At 40.5% G+C, this 17529-nt stretch overlaps 2 protein-coding genes across 4 annotated transcripts; one reads left to right on the plus strand and one right to left on the minus strand.

The window, feature by feature from the left end:
* The first annotated feature begins 626 nt into the window (after window positions 1–626).
* On the plus strand, window positions 627–6715 carry LOC147798181 (putative flavin-containing monoamine oxidase A). Its single transcript, XM_087141196.1, has 8 exons — window positions 627–765; window positions 2322–2461; window positions 3267–3447; window positions 3724–3824; window positions 4279–4456; window positions 4599–4684; window positions 4901–4998; window positions 5454–6715. The coding sequence occupies exons 1-8, from the start codon at window positions 627–629 to the stop codon at window positions 5596–5598; spliced, it is 1068 nt and encodes a 355-aa protein (XP_086997322.1). The 3' UTR covers window positions 5599–6715.
* A 45-nt stretch (window positions 6716–6760) lies between these two features.
* Window positions 6761–13233, minus strand: LOC147798182 (ADP-ribosylation factor-like protein 6-interacting protein 1). Of its 3 annotated transcripts, XM_087141157.1 has the most exons (8): window positions 13030–13233; window positions 11256–11406; window positions 11089–11153; window positions 10060–10166; window positions 9218–9319; window positions 8785–8896; window positions 8255–8339; window positions 6761–7818 (listed from the first exon to the last, which is right to left on the minus strand). In XM_087141157.1, the coding sequence occupies exons 4-8, from the start codon at window positions 10086–10088 to the stop codon at window positions 7703–7705; spliced, it is 444 nt and encodes a 147-aa protein (XP_086997283.1). In that variant the 5' UTR covers window positions 10089–10166; window positions 11089–11153; window positions 11256–11406; window positions 13030–13233; the 3' UTR covers window positions 6761–7702. The 3 variants fall into 3 exon arrangements, with proteins under 3 accessions (XP_086997283.1, XP_086997282.1, XP_086997284.1); XM_087141156.1 differs by lacking the exon at window positions 13030–13233 and having other exon boundaries at window positions 11256–13002; XM_087141158.1 differs by lacking the exons at window positions 11089–11153; window positions 11256–11406; window positions 13030–13233 and adding an exon at window positions 10453–10949.
* Window positions 13234–17529: the final 4296 nt, after the last annotated feature.

Raw genomic sequence — 17529 nt, forward strand, 5'->3', positions numbered from 1 at the left:
CTTGGGGCCCCCACTCGACAAGCACTGCTTCTTGGGGCCCCCATCCACATGTAGACACTTTGTGAAACTGTTTTGTAGAGTAACATTATGTGGAAAATAAATGAACTGAGCAAAACTAAGAACTAGAGTCTTTTGTCTGGGAAATTCAAATTATGTTCACTTGCAATCAGATTTAACTCCAGATTTTATTCATATTTAACTTGCAAAAGGCTCATTGAAGAGATGTTGGTATTGGTGTCTGATAGACAGTGGCATAACAGGGAGGGGGCCACAGGTTCACATGCCCCCAAGAGAAAGTCCAGGACCTTACCCCACAGGATCTCTCAATTTGAAACTTGAAATGCCATGAATGTAAACCGGTATTTGCTTTCAGTGCATCCTTGAAAAAATGTGTGCGCTCCTCTGGGTACCCCCTGTCTAACCTGTACACTTTTTGCAGAGTTGTTTTGTAGTTTAGAATTCTGTTAAACAATGGCTGATACTCAGACAAGGGTGTCCCCTCATTGCCCTTAGAAATTTTACCTACTTTTAGTAAGTTATGCTGTGACATTTTTTGACATTGTTTCATCTTCTGTCTTATTTTCATCAGTAAGACAACTTGAAGTGGTATTCAAGGAGCTGGCAATATGGCGGACGGATCCGTTTCGACATTACCACCAGAGTGGGACTTCATCATCGTAGGGGCTGGTATTGCTGGCCTGACTGCTGCCTACCGACTCCAGCAACAAAAGCCAGGGTGCAAAGTTCTGGTTGTAGAGGCTAAAAGTTTGTATTAAATCTTTTGTTCAATCTCTTTCTCAGCCACTACTGGGAATGCCTGACATCATACAGAGTAACAGTGCTGCATTTTTATTGGTAGGTTTAATTTAGGCTTACATGCAGGTGTGCTATTAGATTGGGTCCATGTGCACTGAAATGCATGGTGGCCTCAATGTAATGGCAGTATTATTGCTCTTTGGGCTGCTTGCATACATGTAAGTCCTCTTTGCTAGTGGAAAAAAGAAAGGTCACACAGGCAGATAAGTGCCCTGTGCATTGTGTGCATGCAAAGACCGTACAGTTTTGTACACTCTCAGATGAAAATTAGAGTGTGTTAACGTGTGTTAGCTCCAACCCCCAAGAGACACTGCAACAAAGATGGGCCAGCAGACCCTGGTAAGCTTGGCAGTTGAGTGTTTAGACACCTGCATCAGTAAGCAGGAGGTTGTGGGTGGGAGTCTGATCTGAGTCACTTCTTCAATTTTATCACAAGCCCTTGGGTAACACCTTGAGTACGGTTCATAAATGCATGCATCACCAATATAAATTAATATCCACCCAATGTAAAAATTGCTGGATTCACCGATTGACCGAGCTGCTTAAGCACAGAATTTGCTTAAACCCTTGACAACGGGAATTATTTTCCGAAATCCGACTCCAAGAATTCCAGCCTCGCTTGCCACAAAGGCCACCTGCCAAACTGCAAATTCTCAGTTTGTGGCCCTGCGTGCTCTGCATGCTTTGAATTACACAGTGAAAAGGCTCATTGTTGGATGGCATGCGGCTCTACTCACGCTTCCACATTCCCGTTGCCTCGTTTCAAAGTGGGGACTATTGTGAGGCTGGTGATTATGATGCAAATTTGGTCTTTTCATTTCTGGGCTACATACAAAGGCCAATCACCATATATACAAGAGCCAGGGTCTGCCTCCTTTCACCGTGTTTGCTCGAGCATGGGCCGAGAATAATAGCTGAAAAGCAGGTTGGGGATCTCAATTTTTACAGCGGCTCTTACCGTCTACCGGCGCGAAGGGGTTAAGCATAAAAAATCCTTGCTAACCAAAAGACAGGTAAATACATTCCAAAACAATATACATCATAAGAAGTTTTGGCTGGTAACCTGATTTGTCAAGCAAGGTTTTTCATGATTAAAAATGTTTTGCTTAAGCAGCTCTATGAAATTAGCCCCAGCTGAAGCTAACGTATGATTCATCATAGTGCTCTTCTGTTTAATCGGTGCTATTCCAGACCGTGTAGGAGGTTGAACACTCACAACTGAGCTGGAAGGAGCTTATGGGAAGGATGTCTGGGACCTAGGTGGCCAGTGGGTTAGAAGGTAAACATTCACTGATTAATCGTTTATTTCAGAGGGCTAGAATTTTTGGCCACATTTTCATGCTTTTTTTTTACTTATAAAGGAAGAGGTGAATTACAGTAACTATCGTGAAAGTTCATCCATTCTCAGACTTAACACTTCAAATAGACATCTCAGCTTCCTTGTCATACAGTGAGTTGTCAGGAGATTATTCACTTAAAGTACTAGTCAGTAAAGTATTAGTCAGTGTTCTCCACAGCTCTTATCAATGGTGCCTCACCACGTATGATGTCAGTCATGTACTTTATGCATTACATTAGCAGTGCTGGGGGCGTAAAGAATCTGATAGAAGCAGAAGGTGATTCCAACAACAGCTTCAGGATAAAAGTATTGCATGCTTATCTGTCTTTCCCTTAAGGCCCCCCACCTCCTCTGTACCCCTACTTCCCACCCTCCTAGCTCCAATCCTATATTATGCAACACTGCACTCCCTGCCCTGTCAAATACCTGACCCCGCACTCCTCTACAATGACAGCTAGATGGACTGTCCTCACTTCTCCAGTCCTCATCCCTTTCTGCCCTGCACTGCCTTCCCTGCATACTTCCTCGCACCTCTCCTCCCATTCTTATGTCCACATCACTCCTTGGGGGATATCATCAGTTGCCTACTTCGCAGCCTCCTCCTACTCCCACATATTCCCCACTGTTCTTCAATCTTCACTCCTTCAAGGCAACCCACATTGACTCTTCACTATCTCCCTGCCCGCTGCAGTCCACCACCCCCCATCTGCAACCATGCCCTGAAATTCAATTCTTGCTTCAGAATTGAATGATTGTATTCTTCTCCTTTAGACATCAAAAACCTCCGTAGTTTTAGTGCTTTGAACAAAGTAAGAAAAATTAATGAAACAGACTTTGAAATATACAAGACAGTTGTCCAATATGTTTCATTTCCTTCGTAAATCTGTGTTCATTATCTTATTATTATTTGCCAATTACTGTATAAAGTATTGTTTCACCCTCCGTAATTTTGTGCAAGGAGTGTCTAGTTCTGACAGATATGGCACGGTATAAATATACATTATTTTCATCATTATTAAATATCTGTAGTATGCCTTTATGGGTGAACATACATTTATGCATGTGATCAAATTATATTTGGAACAGTCAGACATGTTTTTTCTTAATTGAGGGTGGAGCTCAGCAAATTTCCAAGTTACTGGTAGACAAGATAGGCCAGGAGCAAGTGCTACTTGGCCAGCCTGTAGAACACATTGACCAACAGGAGGCTGACAAGGTCACCGTGGTTACTGCTTCAAGCAAAGCATTCAGCTGTCAGTATGTGGTCGTTGCCGCACCCCTTCATTGCTCAAGTAAGTTATGTTAACCTAAACTCTTGAAATTAGAGTTGGTGAGAAAAATGCCTGCTCCAATTTGTTCTTTTTCAAAGCACAAAGTTGTTAAAATCAGGTCACGCTTGGCATGAAGGTGAATATGACTAGCAAAATAATTGTATTTTTTCATCAAAGTTGGAATGAGTTAACGTATTTGCAGAGCAGACACTGCTCTGAAATGTCAAATTCAGAATTTGCATTTCCTTAAAGGGGAGTATAAACCAGCCTGTACATTTGTAGTTTATTTTGTTCTAGTTGTCATCAACTACACCCCTGCCAAGCCATTCAGCAGGATCAATCTGGCACAGCTGTCTCCGATGGGACATATCATCAAGTTCATTGTCACATATCAAACGGTGAATAAATAAATTATCTCTCTTCCGGGGGAGGGGAGCACATTCAATTACACAATACTTTGCATGCATATGCATATCAGAAACAATAAAGTATACAGGGTATGCCAATACATGTACTTGCATACTTATTGTGCCATAGAACGCACCCCTGGTCTTCTGAATCTTTGACAGTAATTAATTTTCAAATATTCTACCATTGAAAGCGATACCATGTTAATTAAGTAACTGTGAGCATGTCATTCCATTAAGACATCTTCATTTGTGGACTGTAGTTTAAAGATGACATGTTGATTCGTTGTCTGTTAGAAAGACAGTACCTGTTAGCTTACATCTTGTCTTTCACCTCTGCTTGCTTGTTTTAATATGTACATCGATATCGGCAACCATAGTAATGTAGCTCAGGTTAGTAATTACTGAGAAAGTCCAGGCCATACAGTCTCAGTTTCCTTTGTAGGCTTTTTGGAGGGAGGATGGTTTTTCTGGTGAAATTGTCAGCAATGGGAGTAAACCAACTATTGAAGGTCTCAGCTCAGGCCCTCTCCAACTCACCTACGATTGCATGACATCCAACGGCAACCCTGCCATTGTTGGATTCTATGCCAACAGTAGAGAGTGGAGTCACATTGAAGTAAGTTGCATTTCTTCTTCGTGGAGAAAAAAAAGAGAATTTCTCTTATTTTTGGAAACCATTTGATCAGTGACCCTTAAAGTCCTCTTTACTCCTTGTTTCTGCCAAAGGTAAATGGAAGCATTTTTTTTCTTCCTCAAAAACAGCCCCAACCAGAAAGCAAGCTGTTTTGGACTCCTTAGCCGAGTTCCTTGGGCCAAAGGCAAGAGACCCACTGGACTACTGTGAAAAGGTCAGTATACATTGTGGTTGTTTGCGAGCAATCAGCAATATGATTGCCTCCCCCATGTCTTCCCAACCCCTTGTAGAACCCACATACATGTGCCATATTGCAGGTTTCGCTTGGCTTCCAAGTTGGTGCCTGCACTTTCAGAAACCTGTAGTTTCATTAGTGGAAAAAAAAACGCAAGTGAATAAATCCAACTGTTTGATTGTTCTCTTTTTCCAGGACTGGGCACTGGAGTCTGACAATGGTGGTTGCCCTGTCAATATTATGACACCAGGAGCAATGACCTTTCACAGTGGGCTCAGGACTCCATTTTTCAGGTTGCTGACTTAACACTGAACACAGCTCCTATATTTCCCACATGGACTTAGGGTCTTGAAATTGCCCTTTGTATTGTTGTCCGTATGACCCCTGACACAGTAGGGGGTCAACTCAATGTGATACACGAGTAGGCACTTTATTGCTTAACTGGGACTAGACATATCTGACTGTAGGGAAGGCAGTGCTGGTATGGTGCATAGCATAAAATACCGAGTCAGTAGCTAAGCTTACTGTTTTACGGTAGTTCAGTTTGGTGTCCTACAAAGTTCAGCATAAATTTAGACCCGGAAAAGGGTCTAGGGCTTGATGGTAGCTTAGTTGCTCTGATTGAAACTGCACCATGATGCAACATATTTATCCCTTGAACTACCAGTTCTGAGGATGAATATCTGAGTCTTCCGAATCCATGTTGCTCCTATAAAAGGCTGTCTTCCCCCGCCCCTTCCTTTTCCAGGGTGCATTGGGCTGGAACAGAAACAGCCACACACCACACGGGTTTCATAAATGGCGCAGTGCAGTCCGGGATGCGGGCAGCGGACGAGGTCCTAAGACGTCTTGAACCTCACCGCCGAGCGGATTGGTTACTGATTTGTTACTGATGTCTCGACAACCAGAGGAAAACTCATTGGTACGGTGAAGAGGTTGGAAAATGGAAGCGGCGATTGTTCATTGGGGGCGCCATTGGAGTGGCTGTAGTCACCGCACTTACGGTGAAAAGATGGGGCCTCAAAGGGACTGCTACTTATATTCTGAGTGCATTCCAAGCTTGAAATAGTTACGGGACTTGAGAATTCCAAACACAGTACCACAAATCACCAGGAGCTGCCGAGGTTGCTGATTGGCCTATCTGAGGAGAGTTACATCAGAGTCCACTCTTGACTCCATTTGCACAGAGTGTGTCAAGAACTGCAGTGTACAGTATGTATGAGGCAAAGGTCTTGCTTCATACAAGCAAGATGGGAAATGGAAATAAGTAACCCCCAAGAAAAATTCACTTTATTGCGAGGAATACGAGGTAATTACAGAGCCAGTGATGTTTTAAGTTGTGTTCTTTGTCAAACGCCAAACTATGTGTAATTTTGCATTAAATTTCTTGTTCTGCAGTGACTCTCAAAATATCACAAAAATGGCAGGTATCCCAAATTAGACTCTTCTTTTTGTCCAAAAAAAAATCACCTTAGTTGTCCTCATATACATACTTTGTTAATTAATTAGTACTTTTTGTCACAATTACCAAAATCTCATTCTGATTTTGTATCAGTTTGTCATTTTTCCTTTTGTCTGGAAAAAATATCACCATAATTGTCATTATACATGTACGCATATTTTATTAATCAGAACTTTTTGTCACAGTTACCAAAATCTTATTTTTCTATCAGTTTGTCATTTTTCCAAAATGCATTTAGCTCTATAATATCCAGTGCCATTGAAAAAATTCACGAATTAACTCAATTACCTCATAAATGCTAGATAATTTGTATTTATAAAATTCTTGGCATTGTGTGATATTATCATAGGAAAATGAAAAATGAATTATTTTTTCGCCGTTATCTTGAAAGTGATTTGATAATTTCATTCAGAGTTCATGAAACTCTGGCATTTGTACCATAAAGCTATAATTTTGTTTATAGCTCTTACCTAACAAACAAAATAGGTAATTTATATCTGTGCAGAGATTCAGATGGTTTCACCAGTCTTTATTTTGAGCTGCGTTATATTTGTAGTGATTTTTAAGTAAAAGAAACACATTCATTTGGTAACTTGATTGCATCCGGAGATTTTTATTTCAACAAGTTTGTTTATTTACAAAAAAAATCCCAATTTTTATGCCAGTGCATAACAAACCAATTTATACAAATACTATAACCAGTCTGAACATGGTCTCCATGGTAATATACAATAGTTACATGCAAGGTCTGCCCTATCAACATAGCTGTACTCCGACTTGCTCGTTTGCTTTATTTTTCAAACGACCTTACCTTTTTAAAATATCGAACCGACTTATTGAAGAATCTATTAACTGTGTTCAATTATGTCTTCTGTAACGTAACAAGTAGCACATAAATTTACTTTACAAAATTTACTTACTCGTGCAAATTCTGTGTACTGGACCCATATTTCAATAATGAATTTTGCTCTAAAAAGCACCCCAGGAAAATACCATCACTTTCCAACAAATTGCACTTTAATGATGCAAGAGGCATATTGGGAAAAATCTAAAATGACGAGGCGTATATTGAAAATGTGTCCATTATTGCTATGATGGGAAGGGGCCTTGTCTACAGATATGCATTGATAGATAAGGTGGCCATTTTATGAGGGGATGAAAACTTCTGTTTGAAAAAGCTACGGACCCCTCTCTGTTTTTCAGAGTGAACAAAATTCAGAAGCAAGAGTACGATATAAGACTTCAACACAAACACGGAGTTCCAAGACATGAGCAAATAACTCAGAATAATGTACCCAGTTACTAATTTCATGGCACATTTGAGGGACCCAATTTATATCTGGCATATGTATTTTTACTCCTTAGAACGTAAGAACTAGCGGCGGGTATATCTTTATGTATGAATGGTAACAGTCTCCAAACCACAGGTCACATTCTGTCTGTTCAACAGTCAATTTTACCAATATCTCCCTCTCCCTGTCGCACTGATGTAAAGGACCAGGAAATGAGATAACCAATCCAAGATCTCTGTCAGCCTAATCCTTCTTCTTGGTCTGTTTGAGTAGGATGACGACCACCTGCAGGGAGGTGGCGTAGGCCTGAGCTAGCAATCCCCGTTGGTGCAGGCCAAGCAGAAGTACAAGGAACACGGCTGGAAAAGTGCCATAAGAAATATCAGTCATTCTTAACGTGGTAAAATTATCACATCTGAACTTTTCTGGCTAAAGTAATTCATGGGCTTGAGTATTTTGATCATGAAGAAAATAAAAGCAAATAGCATAATTCCTTGTTTTAATGTTGCAATAATAAATAAACGGTAAATAAACTTCAAATTATTAATTTAAAAAATAATAAATTAGAGATAAAAATGTAAGTTTTCTTGTGCTATACCATGGACCTGCCTCATAAAAAAATGAACTGAGTCAAATCTACAACTGTAAGCTAGGCAATTCACAAAGAAACAAATGTTCATGAAATATGTTATAATGTACCAGTTAAAAATGAAATAATTCTTAAGTTTTTAATCATTTCTCTAATCATTTGTATACATATTAAATGGATCAGTCATTTGAAAAGAAGTGACTTACCTAACAAGTATGCCAAGCAGATATTAGGGATGAGGTTACCAATGAAAGCAATGACTGCCAGCACAGCAATGACCAGAATGAAGTACTGTCAACAAAGCAAAAACAACATACTGAAGGTTTCTGGTAGACATCTTGAACAGCCGTTGATGGAGGCTTTGATTCGGTAATGGTTTCTCCATTATCATATACTTTCATATGAAGGAGTCATGTCTTTCTGAAACCAAAGCGCTTATGTCCTTGAGCAAGGCAATTTACTCCAATGGCTTTTCCAATGTGGGGAGTATTATGGATAACTAAAAGGTGGAACTAATTACACTCGGTGGCATTATAATCAGCTGGATCTAGGAAAATGTATGAGGTCATCTCTAGCAGGCTTCAATCCTCCCATTTGAAAATTGAGGACTGTTAAGATGAACTAACAGGGATGCTGACATGAAAGGTCTCAAGTTCACACATCTCTTAAACAGCTCAACTAGCTCAACTACACTGTATATTACAGCAATACCAACTGATGAACAAGTTGGTCCTACCTGTTTTTCTTCTTTCATTGTTTTCAGGCACTGGTAACTATGCATCAATGCACCCTTGGTTCTGATGAGGCTCATGCACACCTGCTGGTACTGTCGCTGATGCTCAGCTGTCCTACAATTCATACAAATAGAGGTATTGGGGTTATATAGGCTCGTCCACTTTCAACAACAAAATAAACAACTTTGAAATGGCAATTACAGAAAATACATGCTACTTATCGTAACTTGAATTGTTGTAACTACTTTAAATCGATCCCAACATCATAAACTCATGTACGTGTACAATATTAGGTACAATGAAAAAAACTATTACATCCTGCTTGAATAGGGAAACTGTGTGCGCAGAATCTCTTTAATTAATGTAAAACCAACCATACAGACAAACCACTGCATCTGGCCTGTTGCAGTGAAGAAGTGACTGAATGACACTGACCATTCTGCAGGTGGACAGATGTAAGAATGGAAAACGGTGGGTCCAAGATAGCTAAACAGACGACCATGACGAGCAATGAGATGGTTGTCAGTACAGAGCATCCTGATGATGAGAGACCATAAACAAGTAGCTTCCAGTTACAAGCTTGAAAACTGAAGGGTCATTCTAATGCAGCAAGAGTGTGGCATGTACTGGAACCAACCTATGTTCACATAAAGACCCAATTCAACACAGTTGATTGATACTTCAAATACTGTAAATGTGGGCAAAATATCATACACGTAGATATTATTCCCCATGACATACTAGCTGACAACATTTGGCAACGTTCTCTAACAATTTGTCTAACTTAATAAATTTTACTTTTTGACAAGATGGTCCCTCAGACTGGACAAAATTCAGCAACCATTTAATCTCTACCTCATTCTGTTTGAAATTGTATTATGTGTTTTTAATGGTGGGTTTATTTTGGCATATTGAAGTAACATGGTGCTGTAACTTTGCAGATGCAACTCGTCTACATTTATGTACTTAAAGAGGTGAAAAAAAGTCTACACGAAAGTAGAAACTTCCAGGAGGAACCATTTTTGTGAATAATATTCAGTCCTCAAGATCATTTCTCACATTTCTCATCTCTCAGCACTGGTCTGACATGAAACTACACACAGTGCAAAACAACTTGGAATAGACATATGCTCTTTTGATATTTCCTCTTTTGCATAGCTTTTCACCGAATTGCCCAACTTGGCGGTCAGTTATTGTCATGAATTAGAAGTTTGGAATCTTTCCCGACTACGCCTGCACTCTGATGTAACCAAAGACCAGGGAGGAGAAAGACTGACAGGAAAAAGGCAGTGACAGCAGCTGCCATGATGACGGGCTGACTGGTCTTCCCATCGAAGCCATCGGTCTACATCGGTCACTGTTCCAATGACGCAATCTCTTCATCCTGGACATTATAACAAGAAAAAACATTAGTTCCGAGTTACTAATCCAAGTGAAAGACTGCATACAAGGCAAACCACGATTGACCAATAGTATAATTCTGTTGGGCTGAAGCTGGGCTGCCCAACTATTGTTGGCCAGTCTCTGTACAAAATTTCTCAACCTTCTCCAACTTTATGCATTTCACACCTGACATAATTCATCTAAAATATGGCACTTTGTCTATTAAATAGTAAAAACTTGTTTCTACAGGCACAAGTTGATGTAAACAAAGTGATGTTGGCGCCTACTTGCTTACTCTGGACCTCTGTGCTGTAGCTGGGCTAGCTCAACTATAGCACTTTAGTTGGGATGGTCCAACTGTAGTTCAGAGTGATACTGCAGTTAGGGGCATAACAATTCCATTGATAAGAGGTATGATACAATTTCACATAGATAAAAAAGAATGTTAGGCCTCTTTGGGAAGAGTTTCATATACTTCTTTCATGTCTTTTTCTCTACAATGATGTATCAGCCATCAGTAAGCGATAACAGTTTTTAAGAGTTACATTTAGGAGAGACAACATCGAATCGTTCAGGCCTACTTGGAAAATGTTTTGAAAACTATGAGGGTTGAATCAGAGAAATACTGTAATTTTTTTTTTTACAAAATAGGTTCCAAATTAACATTTGGACAAGTACATGTACAGTACACTGTTTTTGCAATGAATACTGAACATTTTTTTTTACAAAGGAAATCAACTCTCCTCGGCCAAAATGTTGGAGTTCGGCCTTTCGTTTCATGACGTGTTGAATTCTATATGGGGCAAAATTTTATCCCACAACTCGGTCCCAATGTGTCTCCTCAATACAGAGCCAGCCAGGGCAAAGTCATCTGATCATCTATGAAGTTTGGCTTTTTTGCGCTCTAAATAGCACTTCCTTGCCTCTGCCACAGAGTCCTCGCTATTTCTTTTGCTGATCTGAACCCGCGTCTCTCCTGACTTCTCAGCTGTGTGAGAAAAAAAAGAGTACAGGAGTTTAGTGTTTCAAATTGAAAAGCACATTCTATCATTAATCTATAAACTTTATAATTTTGTAGAAAGGATCTCACATTTGGGCTGTTCAATAGCAGTTCTGTCAGAGAACTCCGCTTCGACAATGTCAGTTTCATCAGAAATCTTGGGTGCAAGACATCCACTCAAGGCGTACACATCAAGTTGGTGTAACCGTGGCAACAGCTCCTTAATCCACTCATACTTTGCCTGATCATTCAATGAAACAGAAAAACACTTAAGAAAGATTCTGCTTGTTGATTTGTCTTGTTGATGTTGGTCACTGCAGTCAGCAAGCAGTTTGCAGCAGGTTTCCATTTCACATTTGAGAAAAAAATTCAAAATTCACAAGAGCCACAAAATGGATCTTTTTTAATATAAGTTTAATTTGTTCATTTTTCCCCCAGTTTTGCGAGTCACCACGCCCGTGCTCCCTGCGAGTCATCACACAGAGACTGATCTTGAGACTTGAGTCAACACAGGAGCCACAGGCTGGTTTGACTCTTCGGGGAAAGCAGATGACTACAACTGACAAGAAAGGAAAAAAATCTTTTGTTAATGCAGGGTCAATACAAAAGCAACCTTTGTTTGATTCAGATGGATAAAATTGGAAATTATCTAGCTCTGCGGAGGGGTGAGAGGGGAAAATATACAGATAAGAGATACAGCCTGTCCTAGAGTATATCAAAAGAAAAACATCACGAAGCTATACAGAGACAAGCAGCACGTTTTCGCAAAAGGCAATTACAAAAATTCACCAGGAACAGCCACTAAAATGCTCAAGGATATTGGCTTGGAGTCCTTGGAAATGAGAAGGAAAATAAGAAACTCAGCCTGATTTACAAGATGGAAAATAACATGGCAGAAATACCACTCAAGGAAAAACACCATAAACAGTTTCGTCAAATCCGATCCTCTACTCAAGCCTTTGGAACTAGTTTTTCCCCCATCATCTGTTAAGGATTGGAAGGCGTTACCTGCAAACATCATTATTTGCACTTCACGAGAGATATTCAAAGATGGGTTAACAATGACATGTTTGGACAATCCACACAATGCGCAGGCTGGTGGGATGTGTCCTAACGGATATTTATTTGCCGACTCAACTGTACAGATACACCCTTTAAACCTCAAACCAACAAACCAGAACGGGAATGAAGTTTTTTATTCAGTCTGCCAAGAATATTGACACTCAAGGTGGTATCAATGAAAAGCAAGAAAGTATGGTACATTTGAACTCTGATAAGAAGAGCATTGTTCGTATAAAGTCTCGTTTATAACAGGTACAAGTTTAGGTCCCAAATCTTTGTTTTTCTTTGTTTTGCCTTATTGATAACAAAGGTACACAGACATGTACTTGTTGTAACAAGAAAAACTGTTTAATTCCCAAGGACCTTGTTAAAGAGGATTTTCAGTCACATTACTTTTGACGGTCAGTGTTCAGTTGACACGGATGTGCGTGGAAACGCTCGCCTTCAAACTCTCTCAACATTCAGAAAATGCCGATGCAAATACACAGATTCAAAAAAGTACAACAACAGATAGGGTACACTTCCTGTAATGCCTTCGCCCGTTATGTTATGTCACGTAAGAAATCTCCATAGTCGTGTTCCAATGTACATTTTTAAGTGTCAGGTATAAGTGTTCAAGTATTCACAGTGTTTAATCAGTATTTGGGACATAACCATGTTGTTACCAGACGTTTCACCTGCCACTCACAGCTTCAAGTCTACTGAAATTTACTCGGGGACTTGGAAAAAGGCTCTATTTACTAGGGGCTTCACTAAAAACTTCACAGTGACAATCTTGCATCATTATTTGGTAGCATCGTACCTTCAGTTGCCTGTTCAAGATGTTTTCCAGCTGTTTGTGGATGCTGGATGCTGTCTTAACTGCTCTCAAGTGTATGTAGTTCCTTTGGCACCATGACGAGGGAGACTCACAGGGAAAGAATCAAATCACATAAACGTCTCAATGTGATGATCTGTGAGGTTAGGGCAGGTTTTCCCTCAATAGAAACATTGACACTGATATTGTCCTGTTCAAGCAATATGAAAGAATAAAGAGGGAAAATGGTTAAAAACTGAAAAAAAGGAACTCAAATTCAGTTGCTGCACTTCTCACAGTTTTAGGAAAGAAAGCAAGAAAAGAGTACAACAGGAAATGATTTTCATATCAATCCTACTTTTGCTCTAAACTGTGTTTAACACAAAGCATTGCTGATTAACAAGCCAACCTCAAGCTTGGGGGCTGATTGCTTGAAACACCCACTTCAGTTAATGACAAGGCACTTGCAAAGACTTAATGGCAGCATGCAACCCACACCAACCTGTCAGCATAACGTCTGTACACGGCAAGGAGTGTGGCAAAGTCATTGTTGCTTCCAGCCATCTTGGCAAGTGTTGCGTGAGCCTCAATTGGCCGCTTCTTTCTGTTTCTCGGCATCTCCTGTCAAAAAAGGTTGAATACAATTATATTCTGTTTTCCCACGAGCCACTCCCACAAACTAACACCGTTACTCCATGTGGCGATTTGGGTCTCCAGGTCAGTTTCCGGGTTATGCCTGAACCTGTACCACTGTTTCATGGCAGCTGACACATCCCTCAGGTCCCCTCTCTTACTACATTTCATTATGCTGCTGTGGAAGTACAGTAAGACCAGTCACACCCCAAACAGCTGTGACCTATCAGCACATGTCTGTAAATAATGAGCTCCAGTTGGGTTTGTAGCTCTATGCTGAGAGTGACCACATGGGCCCTTAGGGGTTACTGATCTTTCAACACTCCTTACTCTGCAGTGGTTGGGGTCTAACCAATGGGAGTCTACAGGCTTGTGGTGTATGCCTGGGGTGAGGACTACATGGAATCTTTGCCAAATTAGCCCGTTGGAAAAAGTTATGACCATATTTGGTGATATGGGTAGACTTTCTTCACCTTACAGTTGCTACTTAATGGTAACTCCACCATTCCCAGGCTTGTGGCAACGCATACGCCCTTTATTATTGAAGGTTGGTGGAAAGTTCACTCTAGATTGGCAACTGGTTTGCCTGAAACTGCACTCTTAACCCATTTGTAATAAAGAGGGCGGTATTTTCATTTTAGTATTTAGCAGTTTTATTATGTTGTGTTTTGAAAGCTGAGTGAGCTTTTTAAAGACTTTGTGAATTATTCCTTTGCTAACCGTGAGTAGGTAAAAACTACTAAATAGCAAGGGAGAAGTTTCATTCCCATCTATTTACATCTCAGCCCTATAAAGTATACATTAATGTTAACACAACCTTCCATAAATCTTTCAAATCCAACAACTGGGCTATTTTCCAAATTTCAGTTTCAACTCGGGCTCAAAACCCAGCTCCAAATGTCTGTCTCTATTATCATTGTTCAATTGGTTTCTGCACAGTGCTGCATTTTGGCAGATATATGGGTTCATACCTGGTCTTATGAAGATGTTCTCCACGGAGAGCATGGCCGCTATTGGCAGCATCAACTCGTGACACTGGAGGGCACCAGAGTAGATGACGGCCCTGGCTAGGCCGGGTGGCAAGGGGTATTCAACCATCAGACTCCCAAGGGAAGTGATGCGCCCATTCCTGTCGGGTCAAATTTAAAGTTTGAATTAGTGAACTCAGAAGACAATAACTACTGTAACTCAACACAGTGGGATAAATTTCAGGGAGCTAGGTAACTGTCAAAATCATGATCACCATCATACCTGCATCACCAACTTCGTTATTATTTTCACCACAATCATTTCTATCGCAACCAGCACCACCACGCCTCAACTGTTTGCATCATTTTACTGTAACCACTAGCAAGAACATCCAATCCAGCATTTAAAGTTTATGATAGATGGCACTCACTTGTTGATTGCACCAAAGTAGTAAAGTTGTCTAAGTGCCTCAGGAAGCATTCTCTCTCCTGGAGAATCAACGTAAGGGAAGCTGTTGATATGTTGAAAGTCTGCCTTGCCCGGTTTTTTCTTTTGTTGGAAACCAAGCTTTACGTAACATCTCCTTTTATTCCAAGCATTTTAAAATCAAATGTCATTGCATTCCACCATAAGGATACATCTGAAAACGATAGCATGCTCAATAGGACCCATAAAACACCTGCAATGCTATTTGACGCCGCGGGAAGATCTCATGGCTCGCCGCGCCGCGGCGAGATATTATTTCACTGCAGTCAGATAAAAAATCTCACCAAAAAAATTGCAAGTGGCCTTTATGCGCTTCCGTAGGTAGGCAATTGTTCAGAAAAGACTTGCCTGTCTCCCACTCCTAGATGTTTATATGTCTACGATAACGCTTTCAGATAACAGCAATGCTATTTTGTATTTAATAGTGCCCTTCTATGATTCCATTTTATTCAATCGTACCCTTCTATGATTTCATAGTTGTATATATAATATGCAAAATCTAGTTTGTCGGTCGAATATGAGCCCCCGCGTTTCCTATGCGACCGATTCCAGTGCGCACCTTGTACATATGGTTTCCCATGCAGCAACTTTCTCTCGAGGCAGGTGAAGTGTAATTGTCCTTATTGTTATAAGCACAAAGATTCTGGGCAAATGTTTGTCATTTGTACATCTGCCTGTTGTCGAATGAGCCGCAGTATTTCCCCCTGCTGTTCTGGATACAGAAAGAGAAAGCTTTCGATTGATATGCAAAGTTTGGTCTTTCTTCGCACGCAGCTCTCGGAAAGTCGCGCTCGGAGTTGGCGAGCATTTTTGCTACTTGGGATAGCACGGAGCAGCACCTCGTCACGTTCTCTCCTGACATGCTTCAACCATGGAGGAAGGACAAGCTTTTGCCGCCCACATTTCCGCGTTTCAGGATGGTAAATCTGCTCAAGCTAATCTGTAAGTAGCTTTATGGATGTTTACTATGTAATAGAGGAAAATATTTTGCATCCTGCCTCCACCTTTTCATTATTTCAGTCATTGCAAGAATGTTGCAATCGCATGAATCAGATGAATCAGCGACTGTCAGGAAATCAGATGAATCGGGGACCGAGAAAAGACATCAAATTTTGTTAGGACATTCATTGGAAAAAAATCCATATACGGAAGCCACCTGACACCCTGTGCATAAACCATATGAGACTGGTCTGAAACTTGAAATTTCAGTGTTTTCTTTGTAAATGACTTGGATTTTGCCCTTCTAAACTGAACATTTCTTAAAATGTTTAGCTTTTGATGGGCAATTGTTCACTGTAGGGAATAATTACTAGCGTCCATAATATTGAAGTCCTCCCAATTCTCAGAAATTTTCCAGACTCCCCATGATAGACTTCAATTTGTACGCAACTACTGAAGAAGCGAAGTCACCAGAATGCAATGTTTTTTCTGATGAGAATATTGGGAAAAAATGGGGGAAATGAGGTCTGAAATTAGAATTGGGAATTCTGCACTTCCCTCTATATCTGTCTGTAAAAACCGTTAGTCCCAGTTCCTGCAGATTATGTAACTAATCACAACTTCCACATTGCTGTGAATCTGCCCATCATCAAGTCTCAATATTTCACTTTCAGTTTCACCGAATGGAATCCTCAAAACCCGTTTCGGGCAGATTTGAAGTTGCATTCTACTGACTTCTCCACCAGCCAGGAAACCAAAGACATCAGAGAATTGTACCAGGACTTTGGACGATGCAGTAAACAGTTCAAGAATGAATTCTGTTGCACCACAAGGAGTCTGAAAGCAGTCGTTCTTTGCCTTTCTGGAGGAAATGGGTGAGTGGTCAGTTCATGTTTGTCATTTCTTAATACTTCCTCTTATTCGTGTCTGTTGTCTTTGAGGGTCGTATTCTGTCATTTCCAAGTTGTTTTTTGTGGCTCTTTTTTCGTATTTGGTTTTTTACCTGTATAATCACATTTATCTTGCCATGAAGGGATGGGGTAGCAGGGTCGCAGTTCATGTCCATATGTGAGACCCAAGTTCTGTCTTTAAGGGCTTGTTAGGGGTAGGATTTGCCTTTCCGGTCTGTCTTGTTCTCTCGGCATCACCCAGTTGTCTTGTGTTGTAGGTATGGGTAGCAGGGTAGCAAGTTCTTTAGTACCCCAGGGGAGTGGTTGTCCCTGCCCATGTGAGACCAATGTCTTGTCCTGTGTTGTTTGTCTACAGTCTCCTCTTGTCTTAAGTCTTTTGTTTGTACTGTTATTGTCTTGTCTCCTTGTCCCCTTCGTCCTCGTCTTGTATTCCTGTGTTTTTGTCTTGTTCTGTATGTAGTCTCTTGTTGTATGTAGCTTTCTTTTCGTCCTTTCTTTTTTTCGTCCTTTCTTTCTTTCGCCCTTTCTTTCCTTCTTTCTTTCTTACTTTCTTTCTTTCTTTCCTTTC

The sequence above is a fragment of the Acanthaster planci genome, linkage group LG09 (genome assembly GCF_054643075.1).
Source record: "Acanthaster planci isolate LZ-2023a linkage group LG09, COTS_SCS, whole genome shotgun sequence".
NCBI lineage: Eukaryota > Metazoa > Echinodermata > Asteroidea > Valvatida > Acanthasteridae > Acanthaster > Acanthaster planci.

What these genes read in the sequence shown, in the direction of transcription:
- LOC147798181 (XM_087141196.1), top strand. Translation starts at nt 627, where the DNA reads ATGGCGGACGGATCCGTTTCGACATTACCACCAGAGTGGGACTTCATC. An exon ending in TCTGGTTGTAGAGGCTAAAA is followed by an intron (nt 766 to 2,321) that starts GTTTGTATTAAA and finishes AGTATTAGTCAG; the next exon opens with TGTTCTCCACAGCTCTTATC. An exon ending in ACAACAGCTTCAGGATAAAA is followed by an intron (nt 2,462 to 3,266) that starts GTATTGCATGCT and finishes TTCTTAATTGAG; the next exon opens with GGTGGAGCTCAGCAAATTTC.
- LOC147798182 (XM_087141157.1), bottom strand. Translation starts at nt 10,088, where the DNA reads ATGGCAGCTGCTGTCACTGCCTTTTTCCT. An exon ending in GCTGTCACTGCCTTTTTCCT is followed by an intron (nt 9,320 to 10,059) that starts GTCAGTCTTTCT and finishes TCTCATCATCAG; the next exon opens with GATGCTCTGTACTGACAACC. An exon ending in CAATGAAAGAAGAAAAACAG is followed by an intron (nt 8,340 to 8,784) that starts GTAGGACCAACT and finishes CTTTGTTGACAG; the next exon opens with TACTTCATTCTGGTCATTGC.